The sequence below is a fragment of the Thermochaetoides thermophila genome (genome assembly GCF_000221225.1).
Source record: "Thermochaetoides thermophila DSM 1495 unplaced genomic scaffold scf7180000011815, whole genome shotgun sequence".
Classification (NCBI taxonomy): domain Eukaryota; kingdom Fungi; phylum Ascomycota; class Sordariomycetes; order Sordariales; family Chaetomiaceae; genus Thermochaetoides; species Thermochaetoides thermophila.
This window is the reverse complement of record NW_006383031.1, coordinates 1217190-1240840: the sequence shown is the minus strand read 5'-3', so window position 1 is coordinate 1240840 and position 23651 is coordinate 1217190. Positions and strand designations below refer to the sequence as shown.

General features: G+C 52.3%; 6 protein-coding genes across 6 annotated transcripts; 3 read left to right on the top strand and 3 right to left on the bottom strand.

Moving 5' to 3' along the window:
* Nucleotides 1-83: 83 nt before the first annotated feature.
* Nucleotides 84-1504, top strand: CTHT_0019580 (uncharacterized protein; the record flags this gene model as incomplete). The annotated part of the gene is made up of 5 exons (XM_006692381.1): nt 84-209; nt 272-371; nt 431-757; nt 820-1354; nt 1420-1504. The coding sequence occupies 5 exons, from the start codon at nt 84-86 to the stop codon at nt 1502-1504; spliced, it is 1173 nt and encodes a 390-aa protein (XP_006692444.1).
* Nucleotides 1505-2548: 1044 nt separating this feature from the next.
* CTHT_0019570 (biotin synthase-like protein) lies at nt 2549-7004 on the bottom strand (the record flags this gene model as incomplete). The annotated part of the gene is made up of 7 exons (XM_006692380.1): nt 2549-3524; nt 3581-4178; nt 4249-4703; nt 5506-5584; nt 5746-6670; nt 6745-6799; nt 6904-7004. The coding sequence occupies 7 exons, from the start codon at nt 7002-7004 to the stop codon at nt 2549-2551; spliced, it is 3189 nt and encodes a 1062-aa protein (XP_006692443.1).
* A 557-nt stretch (nt 7005-7561) lies between these two features.
* Nucleotides 7562-8220, bottom strand: CTHT_0019560 (DNA replication complex GINS protein psf3-like protein; the record flags this gene model as incomplete). Its single annotated transcript, XM_006692379.1, has 2 exons — nt 7562-8110; nt 8179-8220. The coding sequence occupies 2 exons, from the start codon at nt 8218-8220 to the stop codon at nt 7562-7564; spliced, it is 591 nt and encodes a 196-aa protein (XP_006692442.1).
* Nucleotides 8221-8756: 536 nt separating this feature from the next.
* On the top strand, nt 8757-9632 carry CTHT_0019550 (uncharacterized protein; the record flags this gene model as incomplete). Its single annotated transcript, XM_006692378.1, has 3 exons — nt 8757-8871; nt 8969-9234; nt 9330-9632. 3 exons carry the CDS (start codon nt 8757-8759, stop codon nt 9630-9632), a joined length of 684 nt encoding a protein of 227 aa, XP_006692441.1.
* A 3103-nt stretch (nt 9633-12735) lies between these two features.
* CTHT_0019540 (trehalose synthase-like protein) lies at nt 12736-16590 on the top strand (the record flags this gene model as incomplete). Its single annotated transcript, XM_006692377.1, has 6 exons — nt 12736-13797; nt 14168-14553; nt 14618-14898; nt 14961-15163; nt 15345-15688; nt 15747-16590. The coding sequence occupies 6 exons, from the start codon at nt 12736-12738 to the stop codon at nt 16588-16590; spliced, it is 3120 nt and encodes a 1039-aa protein (XP_006692440.1).
* A 405-nt stretch (nt 16591-16995) lies between these two features.
* CTHT_0019530 (thymidylate synthase-like protein) lies at nt 16996-18125 on the bottom strand (the record flags this gene model as incomplete). Its single annotated transcript, XM_006692376.1, has 2 exons — nt 16996-17902; nt 17974-18125. The coding sequence occupies 2 exons, from the start codon at nt 18123-18125 to the stop codon at nt 16996-16998; spliced, it is 1059 nt and encodes a 352-aa protein (XP_006692439.1).
* Nucleotides 18126-23651: the final 5526 nt, after the last annotated feature.

Sequence of the window (23651 nt, the reverse complement as noted above, 5' to 3'; positions counted from 1 at the left end):
AAAAGATATGATAGGTCTCCGTTGGTTCGTCCAGCGTTCGTTGACACGTTACGTATCGTTTCTCACTACAAGCAAACGTCAACATGAGACTCTCTGCCCTGATCCTGGCCGCCGTGGCCGACGCAGTTGTGCTCGCTCGTTGTGACAGTGCTCCGAAAATAGATGAAGATGGACGGTATACCATCTCCGCTCCTGGTATCAAGGCCCAGGTAGGCCCCATTCTATGTTCTCCAGGCAGTTACCCCTGGGAAAGCTGACAATACATTATCAGTTTATCCCCTATGGCGCCACCCTAACAAACCTCTTCGTGAAAGACAAAAACGGCGAAGATATCGATGTCGTCCTCGGCTATGACGACGTCGATTATTACCGTTAGCACAATCCTCACTCTCTCCCAATATCCCTCCATTGATCAACTAACATGCCACAGCCGTGGACCCCGGCCACCCAGTCTACAACGCCATCCCCGGCTGCTACGCCGGGCGAATCGGTAAGGCCCGGTACACAATCGACGGGGTAACCTACGAGACAGAACGTAACGATGGTGAGAACACTCTCCACAGTGGCACCAACAACTGGTCATTCCGCTACTGGAATGTAACAGCTTACACCGCGGACTCCATCACTTTCTCCTTGCTTGATGAGTCCGAGTCGTCCAAGGGCTTCCCCGGGCGTGTCGAGGCCAACGTAACCTACTCTGTGACGAACAACACCTGGCATATCAAGATGACGGCGCACTCCCTTGACAACAAGACCCGTATATCCCCCCTTCTTCCCTTCGTCTGTCTAACCAGCCCTGTCACTAACTAAATGTGAAAGCCATCCTCCTAACTCAACACACCTACTTTAACCTTGACGCCTACCGTAACCCCGCCACCTCACTCATTTGGAACCACACCCTTGCCCTGCCCTACTCCCCTCGCTACCTCGAGGCCGACGACGCTGCGCTGCCCACAGGCAAGATCCTCACTGCTGCTGCCAACTCCATCAACGACTTCCACAGCGCCGGCCACGAAGGCCGGCCACTCGGCCACTCCCGCCATCTTCCCCAGTTCGCAGGTAACTGCGGCGGCGGCGGCATGTGTGAGGGATATAACGGGTATTGGCTCTTCGATGACATTCCAGAGACAAAGGACGGGGAAGAGAGGCCCGTGGTCGTGGTGCTGAGTAGTGAGTTTTCGGGTGTGAAGGCAGAGCTGAGGACTGATCAGCCTGGTGTGGTGGTGTATACGTGTAATTGGATGAATGGGAGCGCCAAGCTGAAGAGTACTCAGGGATTGGAAGGGAGGGATACGGTGGGGAGGAGTAGCTGCATTGCGATCGAGGCGCAGGAGTGGCCGGATGGGATCAACCAGTGAGTATCGCCTAAGCCATTTCTGATTGAAGGGAATCAATGTGCTAACAGTGAGACGTTTATAGTCCGGAGTGGGGTCGGCTAGAGAAGCAGATATTTGGCCCCGGGCAGAGGTATAGCTGGGAGAGCTCGTGGACTTTTAGTGCGTAAGAGGAGTAGATAGAAGAAGGGAGTGGGCGATGTTGGGGTTGTATTGTGTTCTTGTGGGTGTCTAAGGGCTTGGAGTGTAGACAAAGATTTCGCTTATTAATGAGCTTGCGCATCTGGACGTGGGTTAATGCTCCCTGGGTATCTTGGAAAGTGAAATCTCGGTTTCTACTGGCAGATAACCGTCTATATCGCTGGGTTCTGACCGGCGATGTGCTCCCCAAGATTTCTGAAAAGCCCTCAAAGTTGTGCGCTGGCTTCCCGTAAATCTGGTTAGAATTGCCCAACGAATCCAAAGTTGGTTATGTAAGGGCAATCAATGCCAGCAGAAAAGAGATCTGTGAAGGAAAGTAAGGACGGGGATATCAGGAAACATCACCTGCAAACGGCCTACAGTACCTACGGATAGCGTAGGCACCCTCAACGAACATGCCAACAAACATGTTCCGAACTCTATATCTTATCCAGTATTCTCCATGTGTCGAGAACATCAAAATCCCGGCACCAGGGGAGCGGCAGATAACATACGAGAGCATTATATATACCTGGGGAAGAACGATCCAAAAAGAAGGGTTGATACATCACACACAACATAGATACAAAGAAGTGAAAAAGGAGGAGTGAAAAAGGAGGGGATAACCTAGATGATGAACACTAAACTTTACCACAGCCATAACTGGCCTCTGTGCCAAAGCATCAGAAATGGCCACGATGTCATGCTCCCCATAATCAAGCCCAAGTCCCATTCCAGAGTAAGTTACTCAGACTCATCATCATCATCATCCATCCTGCGGATTATCAACCCATGCAACCATTCACCCACCCAGAACTCCAATTCCCAAGATCCTCCCAGGCAAGTAGTAGCATGTGCATTGAGGGGTATTGTTGTAAACGCTGTTTGGTTTCCGCTGTCCACCTGACGCTTTCCGTATATCCGTCCCTATGCAATTTTGCCATCCATACATGGCAATCCCATTACATACCGTTAAATTCTCGAGAGCAGGGAGCTGTTGCTCTATAATGCCGACTTTGTGGTTAGGTGACTGGTCATTGATTCTTTCCTTGGTGCGCCTGGGAATTCGACTCCTCGCCCGCGGCCTCGTCCTCTGCCGCCTTCTCGTCCTCCGGCAAATGCTTCACTGGATGCAGCACCACATTCGGCGCCCAGATCTTACCATCCAGGTCGTACAACAACCACGGCCTGGGTTCGCCCTCAGGCGCGACGCCCATGAAGTGGCTGAAGATCTCCCGCGGCCAATCAGACTCCCACCAGAACGTAAGTCCAAGTCCTCTGGGATGACTGGGTTCATCCGGCCCAAGGCCGGTACTGCTCTTCCGGGGCCCGCCGCGCCACCACTGTGACTTCATCTCAAAGTCGTCCTTTTCGCGATGGAAGACGGGATGTTGCGGGAAGCTAAGCTTGAGTCCGTGCCAGAGGGCGAAGGTTGGGAGAGTCGCCTCAGACGGGACGTAGATGCCTTGCTCGAGCTGGGCTTGGTGGATGACGAAGAGGAGATTGCGGCTAGCGCGCTGGATCGCTGGAGGGCAATAAAAGCGTGGCGGCTTGGGATCGGTTGAGAGCCCGCCCATCCAGTCGCGGAATGACCAGGTATTACCGGGGTTGTCCGCGTTCATACAATATGACGTAACGATAGCATCGGCCTCTTCCCCAACGCCCCACTGGAAGTCGTCGTCACGGGGATCAGCTACTGGGGGCTCCGGTCCGATGGGCGAAATCTCAGGGACGGGCAAAGGGCCCCAGGCAAAGGAGCCGCCCGCATTAACCTCGTCGACGGCACGAGCCAACTCGCCGAAGCTACCGATCTCTGAAATCATGTGCCAAAACATGGAGCGCTCGAGAGCCTGCTTTCGGGGATCGTTGCGCGCAGTTCTGGCAAGGGCGTCCAAGTATTTGCCTGCATCTCCGAGGAAGCGCATATCCATTTCGATCTGCCAAAAGTGATCAAACTCGGGGTAGTGGAGAGCCAGAAGCTGCATGGGCTGATAAACCTGCCACATGGTTCTGGACATGCATGGTCAGAGGTGCGGGTATGAAAACCGTGGGTTACTCAGACGTACCTGTGTTCCGAGATCTTGGAGTACCAGTTTTCCAAGAGATTGTCATCCCACAGAATTGTGATGGACCGGAACTCTGGCGGCACTCCAGCATCCTTGAAGCCTTGTTCGTAGGCCTCGGGGGACGAAAAGATGTTGTGCTCGTAGCCATCGCGGCTCTTCATGTCAACGAGCAGGATAACTTGATACTCGCCTCCAGACTTGAGCGCGGTCTCGGCAATCAGAGAACGGAGATAGTAGAAGTCTTCGGGCAGGTACTTGAAGCCGCGCCAAGTGCGGACAACGATAGCAGTCCTCCTGGTCGGCTCGAACTGGTGCCAGTGGCGGACCTCGGGAATCTGCGTAACGTTGCGATAGGAAAACCGGACATCTGTGCGCGTGTCGTTCAATGGCTTGGCGGCCGCGGGGAACCGATGACGATTTCTCTCAAAGCAATCATTCTGGAGCTTGCCCCAGTCGATCTTGTCCCATTCGACACGCGAACGGTTGTACTCGGGCTTGTCCTCGCCGAAGCCGTATGGTCCGTATCTCTGCTCTGCAGTCATGAGAGTAATGTCGAGACCCGTTTCCTCGTACGAGCCAGCCCAAGGCTCGGGATAGGCTAACGTAATTCAGTCAGCATGAGGACCGTAAGATTCGTACCAAGACAGCAGACTATCTATTCCACATACGTGCATCCAGTTCCCGATCAACGAGATCATCCTCGGGACTCTTGCCCAACAGAAAGCCGCGGGGGCCGTAGCAGAGCTTGCGCGGAGGAAGCTCGGGTAGTACATTGTGTGTCGGCATGCGGTGTACTGAATTGGAGTTCCCCGAGTTCCCCAGACCGGGGAATATGTTCGATGGAGACTTATTGGACAGGTTCTTGGACCATCTTTGAGAAACATCATCGTGGAACTGAGCAATTAGAAGCCAAACAACCGATATTGCCAGGGCAATGGCAACTGTCTGGCGATTTAAAAGGCGGCGGGCCGTGGCTCCCGCCAGCGAGAGGTGTTTCATGCTCGTGATTGCGATCGGCGAAAACCCCTTGGCGATGGAAATGCTTGCGCTGAAGGAGAACACTGGGTTGGCAGTCTGGAGAACAACTATAGAGAGGATGATGATTCCTAAGACCGTCTCGACGCTGGCGACATGGAGAGACAAACGAGCGACAGCGCAAAAGGAGAAATGGGCCAATCGAATGAAGTGAAAAAATTATAGGATTAAAGTAATCAAACGAGCGTCGTAGGTTTGGTACTCGGTAGAAGTGTATGCATCGAGTGCTGCAAAAAAAAGTAGACTGAAAAGTGAGCCACAAGGTACAGATTAGCAATGAACGAGTGCGGGTAATTGAGGGTTGAAGCAGGAAATCTCGACGGCCCCTGTTCCGCTGTTCAGAACTTGCGTGTTCCAACCTTATGGGGGCCGCGCGATCAATCCCCTGAGCGGCCCCTGTTTTGATCACAGTGCGCCCTCGAAGCTTGGCAGAAAAATCGTCAAATGAGCGTCCGTTCACCTGGAGAGTTGTGGGGGACCAAGCCTACAAGGCCACCAGCAATTGGTTGGAGAGGCCGTGGACCCAGATTATCATCGACACATTCATACAGTCTTGGCCGGCTCCCAGAAGGGCGTTCTCCCTTGTCAGCCACAGCCAGATCCAAGTTTGAGTGAGATACTCATGCCACGCTACAGCCGAGACCTGAAACCAAGACACCAGGAAAGCTTTGTTTTAGCAGGATGCCCACAGCAAGTCCATGCGCCTACCCTCACTTCGCAGTGGTGAGCTGGCGCACTATCATGATGTCCTACATATTCTTAGGGAATGATAAAGACGTTTGCAGGCCAAGCCCAACCGTCGATGGTTGCATTGCGGTCGTCAGCCTGCTCCACACTATTGCGCAAGAGGTGGGCCTTATTACCCTCCCACATCAGAGATTGAACATGACACGCCGTGGGCGGTTAGCGATGCCGATGGCTCCCGCTGACCGGTGCCAACAACAGCGTCATATTTCTCATCATCATCGACTAAGGAGATTCAGCATAGCAATAAAGCTGATCAACAAGGGGATATTGAGCAAGGCTCTGCAGCCTTTCGTTAACAGGACGGTTAAGAACACAGATCCATCATGAAGATGGGGCAACTGGAATATATTTTCCCTAGGTGAGTCAAGATATGTGTCACTGACCAACAGTCACAGCTCCATTGTCGACCGGACTAGGCGGTGACTTCTGAAAGCTCTTCATCGGCTGCAGTCCCCAGCGACCAAACATCGCGGTATCCTCATCCCAACCATTGCACTCCGTCGTCAGCATCTTCTCGCCCGTGAAGACGGCATTTGCACCCGCCATGAAACACAGTGCCTGTTGCTCCTCGCTCATAGTCTTCCGGCCTGCAGCAATCCGGATGATAGTGGCCGGCATAACAATGCGAGCAGCGGCAATTGTGCGCAGTATGACCGTAAACTCAACCGGCTTCTTCTCACCTAGCGGCGTACCCTTGATAGGGACGAGAGCATTGACCGGGAAGCTCTCGGGGTGACTTGGCAGTGTTGATACCGTATGCAACAGTCCGATGCGGTCTTCTTCCGACTCTCCCAACCCGAGAATGCCGCCTGAGCAAACGTTGATTCCCGCATTACGAACATGACTCAGGGTCTTGAGCCTCTCGTCATATGTGCGCGTTGTGATGATGCTAGGGTAGAACTCACGGCTGGTGTCAACATTGTGATTGTATGCCGTCAAACCAGCCTCCTTCAGCTCTTTGGCCTGCCTCTCGTCAATCATACCAAGCGTAACACACACTTCCATGCCCATGGCTCGAACGCCCGAAACCATTTCTTTTATGACCCGGAGACTGTTCTTACGGCCGCGCATATCGCGCCATGCGGCGCCCATACAGAACCTGGTGCTGCCATTCGCTTTGGCAATCCGCGCCGCCTCTAAGACAGATTCAACGGTTTCGACGCGCTTGGCCTTGATACCCGTGCCCTTCTGATAACGGGTCGACTGCGCGCAGTAAGCGCAATCCTCGGTGCAGCCACCGGTCTTGATATTCATCAGAGTGCACAACTGGACCTCAGAAGGATTGTGGAACCGACGATGCACGTTGGCCTGAGATTGGTTCGAAGCATCAGCCATTTACGCTTCACAAGGGTTGTGGCAGCATGATAAATGGAAGGGCTCACAGCTTGATAGGCCAATTCCATCAAGGGTTGGTTGTAGATGGCCGAAATCTCTTCTCTGGTCCAGTCATGCCTTGGGCTATCAGCGGCAACCGCTTGGTGAAAGACGCGCTTTGCCCATTGCTGATACTGGCCGTCTTTCCCAGCTGAATACTGACTGACAGCTTGTTGACGGGCTTGCTCGGAGCTCGTTGCTTGGGCAGCTTGATCTGCAATACCTGTCGCAAGTCGTCGAATTCCTCGGAAACTGCTGCGAGACACATTGCCCAGGCTTGCCGCGCGCGGTGCCTGCAGAAAGATTGTCCACGACAACATTTGCGGAAGTTGACAAGCCGGTTTATTTCTCCCACAACAGTCACTGCTTCATCGGAAGGTTTGACAGTCATAAAAACCAAGTAATTGAGCACTCAGCTCACACAAAATCAGCTCATGCAATGAGCTCCTGTCCCCCCGAGCATGTATGCAACCCCGCACTGGTGGGGCTGCGCGGGAGGACAGGTCAAGGGTTTGTGTTACTCAACGAAAAGTTGCCAGGAATAAGCGATTGTTGTCATCGGAGGGCGGCTGCATCATGAGTCAGCTTCGTAGAAGCGTTGAGAACGAGATCGCGCCGAGGTATAAGGGACGGAACGACCCAGCTGCGTCCGAAGCTGGGGAGGATGGTATTCGAATCAGTATGTGGTGAGCGGAGTCCAGTCAACCCGACATGTCGGGCTTGCGTGTGTTGACCAGCGCTCGCTCGGGGCTTCAAGAGGCCGCAAACATCATCATATTGCTGGAATTCAACTTGGGGCTCTCTTCAACCTTGCCCTGACAAGCCTCAGTGCCTTTTGATGGTTTCCATCCATTCCTTGGTGGCTTTGGCACCATCGTGAGCTTTGCGGAAGAGTTTCCTCTCCCACTCGTCCAGGCCGCGAAGGAACTCTTCGCCTGCACCACCAATACCGAGATTGCTTCCCTCTTCTGAGCCCTTTCCTTTGCTGTGACCGACTCCTCCCACTTTACGAGCATGCAACGCGATCTCAGATGCCCGAGTGACAAAGGTCTTGCGAAGAACGGAAGCAAGCTCGGGCTCATCCGACAGCTCCATCATGCGAGTTGCAAGGGCATAGAAATGGGCGCTTTGATCACGGAGCGGGACGGACCGCGGATCAGCCTTCAAGGCCTGAACAACATCGTTACTAAGCGCCGGGGGAAGGTCGAACGTAATATACTGCTTGCCGTCGACATCGCCTGCATTTGCAATGGCCAGCATCTCAGCCAGCCAAAAGGGGAGGTTGACCTTGGTGCCAGCCTTTAGCGGCCGATCAGGCGCGTTATCCAGATATCCAAGATCCGGAATATCGAGTTGAAAAGTGCATGGGATTTTCTAAAAGAAAAGACGGAAGTGTTAGAACAATGGTTAATCGTTCTATGGCAGATCAGGTGGGCATCTACCTCTGCATCGGTCAGAATGGCGTCAATGTCGTAGTATGACATCTTGAGGTTTAAAAGTTAGATACGACAAGAATGCACCCACTCAAGCAGTATCAACCAAGCCCGGAATCAACACCAATGAGCATCTCCAAGCCTCCACAAAGAACTGGATATCGATGATATCGAGGTTGATTATTTGGCACGCGCTGACGACGCGCCGAGGCCCAGTCTTGGAGGGGCGACTGGGCTTCGAGTGTGGCTTGACAATAAGAAAAACGGGCTGATATGTGGCTGAAGTGGCTGACAAATCACCAAGAACTGAGAAAGATCGAAGCTCCGCGAATGCGATCAGGAACCCTGAAGCCAGAGAAGCAAGCGGGGTGGTGGGGCCAATGACGAAATTGAGAAGCTCCCTCGTGCTCTCTTAGCGCCGCTTCTGCCGAAGCTTCGACCGAAATTCCATCCGAGCATCAAACCAGGACTTTTTTGAGAGCACTGCTTCCCGCAGCTCTTTGGAAAACGCGCAGACGCCTGCCTCCTCGGATACGGACCGTGCTATACGCAATTGGCTCACCTGCATTACCATCAACGCCGTCAAAATGTCTGCTTCTCTGTTCCGCACTGTTCTCGCCCGGCATGGTGCTCTCGCTGCCAAGCGCTCGCTGGCTGGCAACAGCTTCGTGCGCGGCAAGGCCACCCTGCCCGACCTGAAGTGTGAGTAGCAGCTTCGCGCTCTGACATTCCGGATCCGATTTTCGTAATGCTGCATGTCCCGCTGGCTATGGTCTAACCAACCGATGTAATGTTGCAGACGACTACGGCGCCCTGGAGCCTTATATCTCGGCCCGTATCATGGAGCTTCACCACTCGAAGCACCACCAGACCTATGTCAACGGCCTCAATAGCGCTCTCGAGGCAATTGCTGAAGCCGAGGCCAAAGGCGACTTCACCAAGGCGGCGTCTCTTGCCCCTCTGCTCAACTTCCACGGTGGTGGTCACCTCAACCACACCCTGTTCTGGGAAAACCTTGCTCCTGCCAGCCGCGAGGGTGGTGGTGAGCCCGATGGTGCCCTCAAGGTGCGTTCAAGCAATCCTGTGTTGTTCAAGCTGTCTCGGCAGGGGGCCGTTGACAAAGAACCACTGGCTGACGCTGCGTTTCTTGTCAAAAACAGAAAGCCATCGAGGCTGACTTCGGCTCCTTCGAGACCTTCCGCAAGCAAATGAACGCGGCACTCACCGGCATTCAGGGTAGCGGCTGGGCGTGGTTGGCGAAGGACAAGGACAGTGGCAACCTCGCTATCGTGACTCGTGCCAACCAGGATCCTGTCACGGGTCAGCTTGTGCCGCTCATGGGCATCGACGCCTGGGAGCATGCCTACTACCTCCAGTACGAGAACCGCAAGGCCGAGTACTTCGAGGCCATCTGGAACGTCATCAATTGGAAGACGGTTGCCCAGCGCTTTGAGAAGGCCTAAACAAGCGAGCGCTACTGGTAGCCGGTGTGGGCGGGCTGTGTCCAAGTAATCCCTGGTTTTTGTGTGCTTGAGGTTAGCGCGAGTGCAGTCTGCGGATTTGCGTACGCTGATCGGGGACTCCTAGATGTCCAAATTTCATAGCCGCCATAGGCACGTTGCTTGGATCAAGAAGCATCTTGACTCTGCGGTTGCGATCACCCGCAGCAGTGCGGCATCCAACATCGTGGTTTGTGACTCAATGCCGCGCAGTATGACACCCAAACACTCCTGGTGTATGCTCATGAAATCCAGGCACCAACAAATGAATTCAAGAGCCGACCTTCTGTGTTGTTTTGACGTACGACGGCTGCCATTTCCTACCCACTCCACTTTGTTTTTCCGGCCCTCAGGGCCCCCGATTCCGATACTGCGGTAGATCTGCCCCGGTCCGTGGCGGCACCGCGTCACTCGCGTACGACTTCCCGGCCATCCGGTGTCCAACGCGCGAGGTCATCCGACTGCTACCTGCCCTGTGTACCTACACCGTATTCTTCCGTATGCATGGCGTGATGATACCCAGGCTAAGAAATCCACCTGCCGAAACGGCCGTTGCGGTCAAGGGCGCTTCATGGTACTGACGGGGTTGTAACATTGGTTAACCTCAACATAAGGCATGAATACAGCTGGCCGCAGATGCAACGCTGATCGGGGGGAAAGCGACGGTTGGTCGAATGGCCAGCTTCAATGTAAGTCATCCTACCCAATTCAGCAAGAAATGCATAATCGATTATACATCGTTTGGGGCTGATGAACCGAAAGGAAAAGCAAAGAATGAGAAAGAATAACGTGATAGGCAGGTCTGACACATGTGTTTCTATGGCGTTGGGCTTGAACTTCAGGATAGTGTTTTCTTCTTTTTTGTTGATAGCGTGTGTTTGGCTCCCGAGTGATGATAATTAGTCGGCAGTTGAACACCGCCCTCGATGTCAGCCTCATTTAAAACTTCATGACGTGAAGGGCTGTTGTTCTGTTACAGTGGGGGTTTGCCGTTGTCCGACTGCCCCACCGTGGACTGATGGTCAGGCCCGGAGACTTAGCAGACAGCAAGCTACTGTTGTTATCTTGAGTCTTGTTGGCGTCGACATCTTTCCCAAAACCCTGGGCCACATGACCATCAGTTGCCTCGTTGGTTCGCCCGCTTTTGCTTTGTTACGATCCTTTTCCACGGTACCATGGTAGTAGCGGCTGCTGATCATGGGCTTACCTCATGGCGGTCTTACATCGTATACTTATTACCGATGACGTTGACTTTGCTCAGTTCAGCAGTTGGCATGAAGTATATCAGACATTGACTTATAGTCTATTTTAAGATCAGCAACTCCTGGGCTATTTGGCTTCTCATTTCGTTGCAGGGCCTGTGTATACGGAAGCGACAGCAACGCGGGATGTCTTGGTCGAGTCTTTGATGATCAGAATCATATGATCAAGGAAAGATCGGAGAGATCGCCCAACGCAGCAGCAGAAGAACCCTACAGTCTTGGCATAGGTTAAGTGTGGCAATTGCCATATTCGGGCTTCATACGCTTGAGTTTGTCCAATATCTGAGCCATTGCTTTCGACTCGTGTTTGTATCGGCTTGTTGAAGTGGTAATAATGTCTCGTAGTTGGCGTCCTCGCGCGTCGGACGGTTTCAATTTGTTTCCTCTACAACCCCACACGAATCCACTCTGGAATCATCGAAGCCCGCTTCCCCACATTCCAGCGCACTAGCTCCCGGTTCGCGACGTCTTAATCCTTGTCGTCGACTCCACCAGGAGACGACGACAGGCCAGGCTGTGGGTTGACATCACCACACTGCCTTGGTGGAGATACGAGACGACAGCCATGAAAACTTGCCTTGACACTCGGCAACTCCAAATCTGATGTAAATCTGGACAAGTTCAACGAAGCATTTGACAATGCTTTGCTTTGTCCATTCAGCCTGTGCCGAGTTGGCCTCAGTTCTCAGTTCAACATCCTTCGAAGATTGAACCACCTTGAACCAGGCATTTCACAAACTCAAAGACTCCTGAATTTCCGTTGCGCAGAGCGATTCGCATCCAGACCGGAAACTACTGCCCGAGCCGGGAACCCCCTCAGACTTTTTTGAGTCTGCTGCGTAACCGACCGGAGCCTTCTCACCATTCGGCTGGGTGCGCTGCTACCCTCACCGCCGGCGCAATCCCATTTTTGTAAGTCGAATCTTCTACGTAATGTTTCCGGTGTTCTCATGGGTGTGTGTTTTCCTCCCGCGCATATTGGGTCAAGGCCCCAATCCCCCAAATGGCCCCGCTGGCGTTCTCATTGGGCTTGTCATCCCTTGGATGTCTTAGATGTCACCACCCCTCCTGAACCTGCACTGCTACCGGGCCCTCCGTCAGTCAGATCCAGAACACAACTGGCACAATGTGGTTTGATGGCTAGTCGTTCACCGACATCAGTTAGCCGCATCCCCATGCGCATTGCTAGCAGCAGAAACAAGTGCTCACACAAGACTCATTCGTTGGGGACACCGTCGGCCTTGGGATCTTGACCGCAAGCCAGCCCATCCAATTAGCAGACGCGGCTTCGGGTCACATCGTGCCCCTCCACATGCCGGATAGATACCCAAAGCTGCGGCGAGGGGCAGCTTGCAGCGGTTGCAGCCCGCGGACCCTGTCAATGACCATCGACCACCGCTGCTAGTGTAGCGATTGATGAGTCCGCGGGTACCGACTGATAGCGGGGATGGCCCTGCACATGCTCAGTGTATATGCAATTACGGATTACATGGCTTCCATCACGTACCAAAGCGCGTGCATGGCTGCTAGTGTGTAAATGTCACAGCGCGCGGGGGTAACGGGGAATGTTGTGTGTGTCCGCTCTATTGTTTGGGGGGGGGGGGGGGAGGGGAGAGGAGGGACGATGCTACATAGGTTGGGTGGGACAGGGAAGGGGCAGAAGCGGAAGAGAGAACCTTAAGCTCGGCTCCTTACCTTCGGTGCTCCCCAAAACATCGGGACGAGACATTGACGATGGCATCTCGCAGGTGGCGGTAGCACGTAAGGCAGAAATCGGCCGTGCAGCAGTGTGGACGTGGTAAGGTATGAATGAACAACAGCAACAGAAGCAGCGCCAGCAAGGCCGAGACCTGGAGGATCAAGAATCCTTCCATCGCAAGTCGTTTGGTGCTGCCCGGTCTGAGGAGGGGGAGCAGATACACATGCCCACCCCGCCGCAGCAGCAGGAAGTGGATGAGAAGACGTCCCAGCAAAAGCAACAGCAGCAAGCCAGAAAGAACCTGAGAGCTGGGGCCGAGTGGCGGCAAGTCGAGGCAGAAACACCACTTGCACCTGCACTTCCAAATCTGGGCCAGGAAGTTGCTGCTGCAGCCTTCTGCCGGCCCACTCTTCAGCCCACTGGCAACTCACCCCACGCCCCCTCCAAGTCCCATGCCACACACTCCCGCATCCAACACCCCTCATCCAACTCGACAGCATCTTTGGCGGCCCCGCACAGCACCGACAGTGACGAAACAGATGAACTGCGTTACCGGCTGGAATCTGTGACCCTGAGCTCACACGCGCCTGGTTCTTCCAGCTCCAACAGACACAAGCCCGATCCCGATACCAATACCGACACCGTTACTCAGAAATCATTACAAACCACCATTTCTACTGGCCCATCTGGCCCAGCAGTCCCATCATTGCACACATCACGCACCGGACATTCACACGCCCCCCGGTCGCACAGCGGTGACCCACCGCCTTATTCTAATCCTTGTGCTCAAGAACCGTGGGCCCATACGGACACTGCAGCAGGGTCTAGTGGCGATCTTATAAGCCAGTCGTTCTTCTCCAGCTCATCCGAAGCTGCCCTCCCTCCTCCTCCCAACATCGTCGACCGGGATTACATCCGCACGTTTGCCAGTGGTACACCTTCTCCTACGTCGAGTGGCTCCGAAACTCCAACAGGCCGCTCACATCCCTACTCCCAACGACCCCGTCGCACTGCTCCCCGACTTAGCATTCGTTCAGCCGTCAACGCCTACAACACAGCCATGGCCATGGAGAAGAGCCGCAAGTTCTCTACGGGCACTTCGGTGCACCGTAAGCGCCAGATGAGCACCCTCGCTGAGAAGGAGGGACATTTTGGTCCCTCGCTGACGGTATGTCACTCCTTGTCTGCCTTCACATGCGAGCCTGCGAAGTACCACCCGTGAAGCACATACACGTCATACTGTCCAAGTGAGGTCTCTATGAAGTAGCAATGTGTACAGTCGAGATGGTCTGGGATGCGTTGGGTATTTTGTGATTTGTCTAGTTTTGTACATGAATACTCGTCTTTGCCGTGTTTTATCTCCTCCATTCCCTCAAGTCCATGCTTTCAAAGACTTCTGTCTAATTTGTCACTACAATCGAACATTCATGGTGGACTTTCTGATCTGGCTCGTTGTCTGCATTCTGATGGGCGCCTCTGCACTTGCCTGGGTGCATTTCTTCCTCCGGATCCTCACTAACTGTTTTTGCATCAAATAGACCCTCTTCTTGGGTATCTCGGCCGTGTTCGCGGACGATCACACTGCTGTGGTCGCACTCGCCATCCATGACACTGTTTATCTCGTCGATTTCTCCGTCAAGCACATTGTTCTCGACGATGCCATGCGCATGGGTGCCGACCTGATTGCGGACTACATCATTGAAGAGGTTGAGAAATATGAGCACGAAAACTTCGCCAAGTTCGTTGGCGCTGGTCTGCCGACCACGCTCAAGTACATGAGCCCAACTCTCTGCTCACGGCTCTGGCTGGAGCTGGACATTGTGCCGATCGTGTTGCGCCCTGATGATGAGCATAAAGAGAGGTCTTTCTGGGACGTTAAGCGCGTTGATGAGCAGGCCGATTCTATGGCCCGCAAATGCATCATGTACGTCTGGTTGAGAAAGAGGGGGGGAAAAAAATTGAGCTCAAAACTAACGAAAAAACGACAGGAACTTCGGCCCATCTTTGGTTCCCATCCTCCAGGTCGGCTGGCGCGGTGTTGTCCAGACCGACTGCGGCTTCCGCGCTCACCTCACGACCGTCCAAAACCACAAGGACACCGTCAACAATTCTACCTGGGAAACTATGATGACCTTTGCCAAGAAGCTGCGCCAGAAAAAGACCAAGATCGCCTTTTTCAGCTCGACTCCTCAGGGTGGTGGTGTTGCCCTGATGCGCCATGCCTTGGTGCGCTTTTCAAGGCTCATGGGCGTTGATCTGACGTGGTATGGTAAGTATTACAAGCAATACCTAGTCTGTAACCTCGAGGGACAAGGAGTTGACAGAGTGTAGTGCCGAAGCCACGTCCTGGAGTGTTCCATATCACCAAGAACATCCACAACATCCTACAGGGTGTTAGCCACCCCGATCAGCGTGTTTCGGCCGAAGAGAAGCAGGCTGTCATTGACTGGATCACCGAAAATGCCAATCGCTATTGGTTCTCCGAGGGTGGTCCTCTACGCCCGCCTGAGGAGGGTGGTGCTGACATTGTCATTGTAAGTACAGACATCTGTTACCACAAAATTTCCGGATGCCCCTCACCCCCAAGTGTGGCGCGCCCCCTTGGCTGAGAGTTGCTGCAACTCCAAGCACATGATCGGGAGCCTCCTGCAGGAGGACGTGGGGGTTCTGGCACCGCAGAGATGTTTGTGTGACAGTTGAAGCTGACGACCTAAGATCGATGACCCGCAAATGCCTGGCCTCATCCCGCTTATCAAGAAGGTTACTCCGTACCGCCCTGTGCTGTACAGGTCCCATATCCAGATCCGTAGCGACCTTGTGGCCAAGCCAGGAACCCCTCAGGCCGATATCTGGGATTTCCTCTGGAGCAACATCCAGTATGCCGACATGTTCATTAGCCACCCCATCCCGATCTTCGTCCCTCACAATGTGCCGAGAGACAAGGTCGTCTACCTGCCAGCCACTACGGACTGGCTGGACGGTCTCAACAAGAAGCTCAACAAGTGGGACTCTGGCTACTATGGCAACATCTACAACATTGCTTGCCACAGCCAGCGGATGTAAGTTTTGATGTTCGGTCGTACTTTATCATAGCAGCTTGCTAAATTGCGTTAACAGGACTGAGCTCAACTGGCCTGCTCGCAAGTACATCATCCAAGTGGCTCGCTTCGACCCATCTAAGGGTATCCCAACCGTCATCGACTCGTATGCCGAGTTCCGCCGGCGCTGGGAGAGCGCGGGCATGCCCGACCCGCCGCAGCTCGTTATTTGCGGGAACGGCTCCGTCGACGACCCCGATGCTAGCTTGATCTACGATCAGACCATGAGCCAGCTCGAGACCTACTACCCCGACCTGGTAAAGGACGTCAGCGTTATGCGCCTTGACCCCAACGATCAGCTGATCAACACCCTCCTGGCCAATGCCCACGTCGTCCTCCAGCTCTCGACCCGCGAGGGTTTCGAGGTCAAGGTCTCGGAGGCTCTGCATGCCGGCCGCCCCGTCATCGTCACCAATACCGGCGGTATCCCGCTCCAGGTCAAGGACAAAGTCAACGGCTTCCTCGTCGCCCCTGGCGACTGGAAGGCCGTGGCCACCCACCTCATGGAGCTCTTCACCGACGACGACCTCTGGAAGCGCATGTCCCATGCGGCGTCGACCGGTGTCTCGGACGAGGTTGGTACCGTCGGCAATGCCCTTGCCTGGTACTACCTTGCATCCAAGTGGCATGAGGTCGGTGTTGAGCGCCATGGTAAGGGCGGTCTCAAGGGCAATGAGCGCTGGGTCAATGATATGGCTCGTGAGGAGGCCGGCTATCCCTACCAGCCTCATGAGAACCGTCTGCCCCGCCACTTCACGGAGAACAAGAAGGTGCCTGTGCACCCTAGGCCTGTTGAGCCTGAGGAGCCGAAGGAGGTCACTGAACCGCAGGCGACTCCTGCCGAGACCGAGGCCGAGGCTTGAGGAGGTCTCTTTGGTTGGTAGCTAATCAAAACCAGGTCTGAGTTGTTCTGGTGGTTTGTGGCAGGGGCACTGATATGCCATGATATACCATGGGATGAGGACTTGGGATCAGATAGCTTCGTGGTAGAGGTGGCCTTTTGAGATGTCTCGCTTTCTTGCATCAGGATTTTGCTTGATTTTCAACCGAGAGATGTAGTTTTAATTCGTGAATGAAACAAACGGTGGTTTTCCCAGATATGAACTGCGATGGCTCTTCGTGCCTATCCCTAAACCTGTCAACATTACGTAGCCTCTTATGATGAAAGGCATGCCAAAAATTCCATTACTCAGACATCATATCAGAGTAACATACTTTGAAGAGCAAATGAATGAAACAGGTAGCAAAGAGAACCACGGCAATCGTCTTCACACTGACATCTCCATCACTATCGCCTTATGCGGGTTGTACCCCTTGATCACAAAGTCCTCGGGCTTCCAGCCGTCGATGACGCCGTCGCCTTTGGGCCGCTTGATCTCGAGTTCGGGGAACTCCCCGGCCGGCTCCCGCTCCAGTTGCATGCGCAGCGCGTCCACATGGTTCAGGTACACGTGCGCGTCGCCCATTACATGTGTCAGAGATCCCGGTACTAGGTCGCACGCGTGCGCTAGCATATGTGTCAGCAGCGCGTACGACGCAATGTTGAAGGGCACGCCGAGCCCCATATCGCAGGAGCGTTGATAAAGTTGGCAGTGAAGGTAGCCTTTAGGCTTTAGTTGATTGTCGTGTTGTTCGCCGTCTTGGGAGGGTGACGGCAAAGAGACCGGCTTACCCCCCGAGCGGGCATTCTGCGGGAAAGACACATAAAACTGAGCAAACATGTGGCACGGCGGTAGTACCATCTTCGCCATGTCGGCCGGGTTCCACGCGCTCAGCACCAGCCGCCGGTCGTACGGGTTCGTCCGCAGAGTGTGAACGATCCGCGCCAGCTGGTCCACACCCTGGCCCGTGTAATCCGTATGGCAGTCAACGTACTGCGCGCCGAAGTGCCGCCATTGGAAGCCATACACGGGTCCCAGGTCGCCTTCTTCGCGGTCTGTGAAGCCTAAGCTGTCAAGGAAGGCCCGCGACCCGTTGCCGTCCCAGATCTTGACGCCTTGCGCGGAGAGAGTTTTGGCCGAGGTGTCGCCAGAGATGAACCAGAGGAGCTCGGCGATGATGGCTTTAGTGTAGACGCGTTTGGTGGTAAGGAGGGGCAGAATGGGCGTGCCGTTGCGGTTAAGCGAAAATTTTAGAGGACGGGGAGCGAAGATGGAATAGGTGCCAGTGCCCGTCCTAATAGAAAGCGGTTAGCTGGGTTGTCGACATAATAGTCTTAATTGAAACAAGCGCAATGAATTGTATACCTGTCACGACGGAGCTCCCCTTCATTCAGGATTTCTCTAACGAGGTCAAGATATTGATATTCTTCATGGCGGGTCTGCTCGCCGGTCTTGTCGGGAGTTGCTGCGGCGGGCTCAGAGGGTTGAAGGACCTGTTGGTTCTCGGTAACTGTCATGTTGGAAGCTTGATCAGGGGCTGATATCAGTAGTTACGAAGAACATGATATGAAACAACAAAAGAAAACTCCCCGAACGTTTTGAACACAAGGGTGTCAGATTCAAAAGGTGGGTGTGTCTGGGGTCGAACACGGCGAAATGAGACCGTAAGGCTCTTTACGCGTCAACGCCACAGCAACGCGACAGCCCCCACTTACGCGCTTCCCCAGCTGTTAACCCCACTTACTGAAAATGGAATAATGTGGATTTTTTTAGGGTTGATCGCTGATGCTAGACATCGATAAGGAAAGTTGAGGAGGCACACTGGGATGCAGTTCAGGGAACAATGGAGATGTTGAAGCTGAAAATAAGGTATTTTCATTTGATTTCTTGCCCTATTCATGCATTTGGTTGCCTACCAAGGGAGAGAAAATACAGGCAGTCGCTTGGGGCTCTCTGTTGCTAAACCTCACAACTATTCCTCTGGCAGTCACTCATGGGCCTGGTAACTCTTAGAGGGTCAGCAATCCGTCTGTCGATCTAATATTTGGTGCTCAGAGTCTTTTAGCCTTAGTTCTGATGTCAAAATTGCAGGCAGTCACTAAAACATGACCACACTTGCAGCAAGAAGAGCTTCGTGCTCGACACTCGCGAACTCCTGAATCCACGCTTGCTCTCGAGTCTCTTGGATGTGGGTTAGCGACTACATCAGCCCTAACATTGTAGGACTTAAGGCCTCGTTATTGTAGACTCTAGCTTGAACTTGAAGCACGTCTTGCCCCTTTTTTAGAATCTATGCATCGTCCAGCACGAGAGAGCTCCAACTTTGGTCATCTACTTGGGCCACTTGACCAAATTCACAGCCCTCAGAAAAGTGCTAGCTGACCTCTTGAGTGCACTTTTCATTTTATTACATTTTTTACAGCACGTAAATGGTCGGATCACATGTCACGAATCCACTGCTCCATATCTCGAGAACACGTCATATTGCTCCGAAAGCCGGTTTGGCACATGGTAGACACTTATTTGCACGCACACTACATGTAAACTGCTTGATAATGATCCCAGGCCATTGATAGATCTCTTTGAGCAATTGGACGAGCCCCTCATTGAGAGTTGTGTCGAAGAAAAGAGTGTCACAGTCAACCTTTATGATGCCCTTCTCGATCCAGTTTATGTTGCCTTTTCCGCCTTCTTCTTTAATCAGAGGAATGCTAAACGAGCGCCATTATACTTTCCGATGCTGCTCTGTATTTCCTTTAGAGAGATAGTCATGTCGGCTGAGAAATCAGCTTGTCTTCTGTATGGTCCACCGGGTGACGGGATACAGGGTTTTTGACCATACATCCCGTAAGAGGCGTTGTAAAGTGTATTACTTTCTTGATTAGAATTCCCGCATTTTTTAACCGATGTTCTAGTGAATCTGGGCCGATGCTCTTCCTGGAGTCGCGAATCTTCCTTACTAGAAGTTCTGGGCTACGGTTTGACATGTAGAACTTGTACTCTGAGCGCAAAACTCTATACATAAAGTCGTAGAACTCAGCGTTATCTAATGACCATTCACTTTTTCCTGAACTTCTTCGGCTTATACCCCCCAGTGGGCTTGGGTACTTCCTCGATGATCTTGAATATAGCATCATTGCTAAATAGTTTTAGTTGGTGGACAGTATTGGGATTCAGTATGAAACTTACTCTGACTCCTCTTCTTTTTATCCACCCTCTATGATCCATTGTTCTTCAAGTTTTATGAACTGTCGATAAGCTCGCTTCAAGCAGAAAGGCACCTGAAGCGTTTCAGTAACCAAGTACTTGGCTTTGTCAATTATGGCTTTCCTTTTTTTTATTCTCGTTCAATTCCTTATCTAAGTCTTTAGGACGTATGGGAGATGCTCCTGGGAACCCACAGTTAGCGTTCGTCTCCTTTGTGGTAGACATCACAGCTCGGAAACATAATTTGACCCGATTGTGATACAAAAGTTTGGTGAGCATGGATCTTGGTGCTTCAATTTTATACAGGAGGTCGCAAAGTTCGCATATTGTAAAAGAAGTGCGTAAAAGAAACGAGAACGAAAGGTAAGATATCAGGCGTGGTTGGCTCCCCTCCATAGGCGCTTGATGTCCCGTGCACGTGGGCTGTTTGTCAACGTGGTGCAATTCAGAACGCCGACAGTCCCAGGGTTGCAAAGGCCATTCAGAATTCTGGTTTAATTCAACAAAAATTTGGGGCAAAAAAAAACACAGAATATCAGGGACCGTTCATGCTTTTTGCTGGTACTTGCCCCCGAGTGAGGTATCCAAGAGCGGCAGTACTGGGAGAGCTTAGTGTTCTGGTCCTGGCTTGTTGCCTGGTCAGCGGTCCAGGGGGAGTGCAAACATCAACTTTACCGCAGGCCCCGGAGAAAGTTTTGCAACTGTTAGTTATTACTATGAATTGCTACCTAAATTCCCGGTATCTGGCTCAGTGGCCATTTCTTCATAGTCTCTGTCATCGCTGTTTTGCTCTTAGAATTTTTTGCATTTGACCTTGGAGCAGTGCGAGGTGGTCGAGCATTGCCCCGAGGGTCGCATCTCGGGTTTCACTCTGACAAGAAAATGACAAAGATTGCGACTCTAATGATTGCCCGAACACTGATGCAACCATGTAAAGGTTACTCAGAGACGCGATCTTATTCTGATCCAGCAATCGGGGAACAAATCAATCATTGGTTCATTTTTTGCCTTTCTACTTTCAAAAGATTCAAAACACGTGGCATTATCTTCCCACCCCGTCAGTCAAGGACGTTAAATCGTTACCTTTCACCTTTTTACCCACAGAATTTGGTTGAACTTCAACAAAATAGCTATCAATCTTCCAGTGATTTTTGATGTTGTAGCCTAGGTCAAGGAATCTCTGCATCCAAGGCCTAGAATCTAGTGGGTTAGCGGCCGGTTAAAGGAGATATATGCCAATAGTGATATGGAATAATACTCATAGATTCACCCACCGTCTTCTTGTAGCCCGGCTTCCCTTCCACGCACCATGCTCACTCTTGAGGGCGTGCATAGGAATCTGGCTTGTTTCCACCCCGTTGACGGTCTGAAAGTCTCGATCTGCCCAGTGTTGATATAGCCTGAGCATTATTGCAGGCTTGTTTCAATGTTCCTCGGCGTTAGTGACAATTTGATCAAGCACCCCACTGTAAAATGCTGTATCAAGCACACAAGTTTCACTCCCCGCTCGGTACTCTCCAAACTGTGGATATTTTTTCCTAGATCTCAGCGGGCCAGATGTGGATCTGGCTGCACATTCACTTCATACATAACACGAAGCCCAGTGCTAAGGTTAACATAAAGGTCGTATACCCCGATTTCAAGATCATCAACACGATCGATGATAGATCGCATGCCAAGAATCAGGCCTAAGTGATCATAGAGGATATGATTTGAAGTGTAACAATGTCAAAACAGATCATTTTGGTGATCAGGGGCATTGTGGAATTGCTATGCTTGGGGGACTTGAGTAGAAGTGAAAGGCTAGATCGCTTCCAGTTCTGCGTCACTACAGCCAAGTAGCCGGCGAGAGCCATATAGACCGATCATTTAAGAACGAGCCTTTTTGCCAGGGCGAATTCAGTCACTGTGTGGTTGAAGGTGGTGTGGAGTAAGCTAAACACATTCTGTCTTAATCGTGTTCCACTTTAAAACACATCAGAGTCGAGTCGAAAACACTTACCCTTCGGCAGCGGCCTGTTCGGAGCCGTCTTATCACCAAGACCATAAAAGTTCTCGCGATAAGGCAAGCAGTTCTGGTAGACCCGTGTCATTGCAAGATTCAAGTGCAAACCTTAAATCCACATGCTGTTTGACACCGGAAGATCTTCATATGACCGATCCAACAAAACTCTTGCTGTGATCTTAGTTCGCACTTGCAACATCACAATGATGTTTGTGCTGAGAATAGGGGAATGCTCTAAACATCGGATCTCCCAGCTGTGCCGGGACCTGATAAAGATTCCAGAATACAAGCTCTTGCGCCTCTGTTGGATGTAAAAGAAAATGGTGAATGTGGATGGGAGCATTTACTTGGGCGTTGCCCTGCAGAACACGCGGCCCTGAGGGAATCTGTCAAGCACAATGGGTGCCACAGAATAACAACGCTCTACCTTCTAAACTATACACACATGAAGGTGGATGAGCATGACTCTCTTCGAATAATCCTTTGCATCCTGAGCTCCACCTTCAAGCGGCAGAACACGAAAAAGGAAGACCTGGAAACAGTAATGAGTAGTTGATAGAACTCAAGACCAGCGAATGCGGGACAAAAGCCTTTAAGCGACCTGAAGCTGCTATCGAATGCTTAGTATAACCCCGTTCCTTCATTGATAAGGTGATCTTGAGTTGTCCTGACAAACTTGGCAGGGACCTTGAACCGAGGACGGAGAACTGCCAAACAACGCAGACCGGCCAAAATTGTTGCAATAGTATTCGGATTCAATAAAAAGGTAGGTATCTGGAAACTGGGAGGATGCAAGAAATGGGGCTTGAAACAACTTCTTAGAAGTGCTCATTGGGCATAGACTGGACACTATCCGCACTGGTAGGTTGTTAGTTTGGATCAACAAAACCTGGAAGCCATATCTGACTAGCCATATTGCCGTGGGCCGTGGGCTTTTTAGACCATTATATTACTTCCAGTATGTCTCCTTCTAAGAACCATTGCCTCCGGCTCAATGTCCCACTAGTAAGGGGTGTTACCTGCCTGGAAGATCGGCGAAAGTGCTCCCATGGCACAGGGTTCAACCTGAGCAAAGCTCCGTATAATTCTAGCCCAATACACCGGGCAGGGTAAAGGCGACAGTTGCTTGGTGGTCTTTTTAAATTAACATCCTCAAGTGTATTATTTAGTTAGAGACGAGATTTCCCGAATTTTCCGACATTGAGAACATTGCGAACACTACAACACTGCAGCAGGCCGAGAGTTCCCTGATCCCCTCCCTGCTTGCTCAGGGTCCTTAGCGGGTCAACCATAGGTGCACTAGAAGATGAGCGCAAAAAAGTACATGAAACAACTTTCCAGTATGCTGATGCTCCGGTCCTCGACACCCCTAAATAGAAAAAGGTCAGCCCACTGCTCTAGGCGTCGCAAGCTTCTCCGAGTCCCCGAGGAGTTGTGCTTCTCCGCTCAACTTTAACCCTAACCCTGATTCGTTCGCTAATCAGACCTCGGGAAGAAGACTTTGATGAGAATCCCACGCGATTGGTTCGCCCAAAGGCGCGTAAGCTATGCGGGGCTCGCTTAAGGTTTGCCAAGAACCATTTCAGCCCGATCCGCGAAACAAAAAGGGCTGTGTCTCAGGCGGCTGTGCATCTGAGAGTGGCGTCATCGAGAAGCCAGACTGCGGTCGGGGACGGCTGCCAGTTTTTCCCATCTCGAAGGATCGGGTTTTGGTTGATGGCTCAATCGAGACCCCGACAGCGGATGTTCCCGCCGCGGAAATGTGTAGTTCGTGGGGCATGCTGAGTCAGCCAATGTTTCCCGGAATCTTTTAGAAATTGTGAGCTGATGT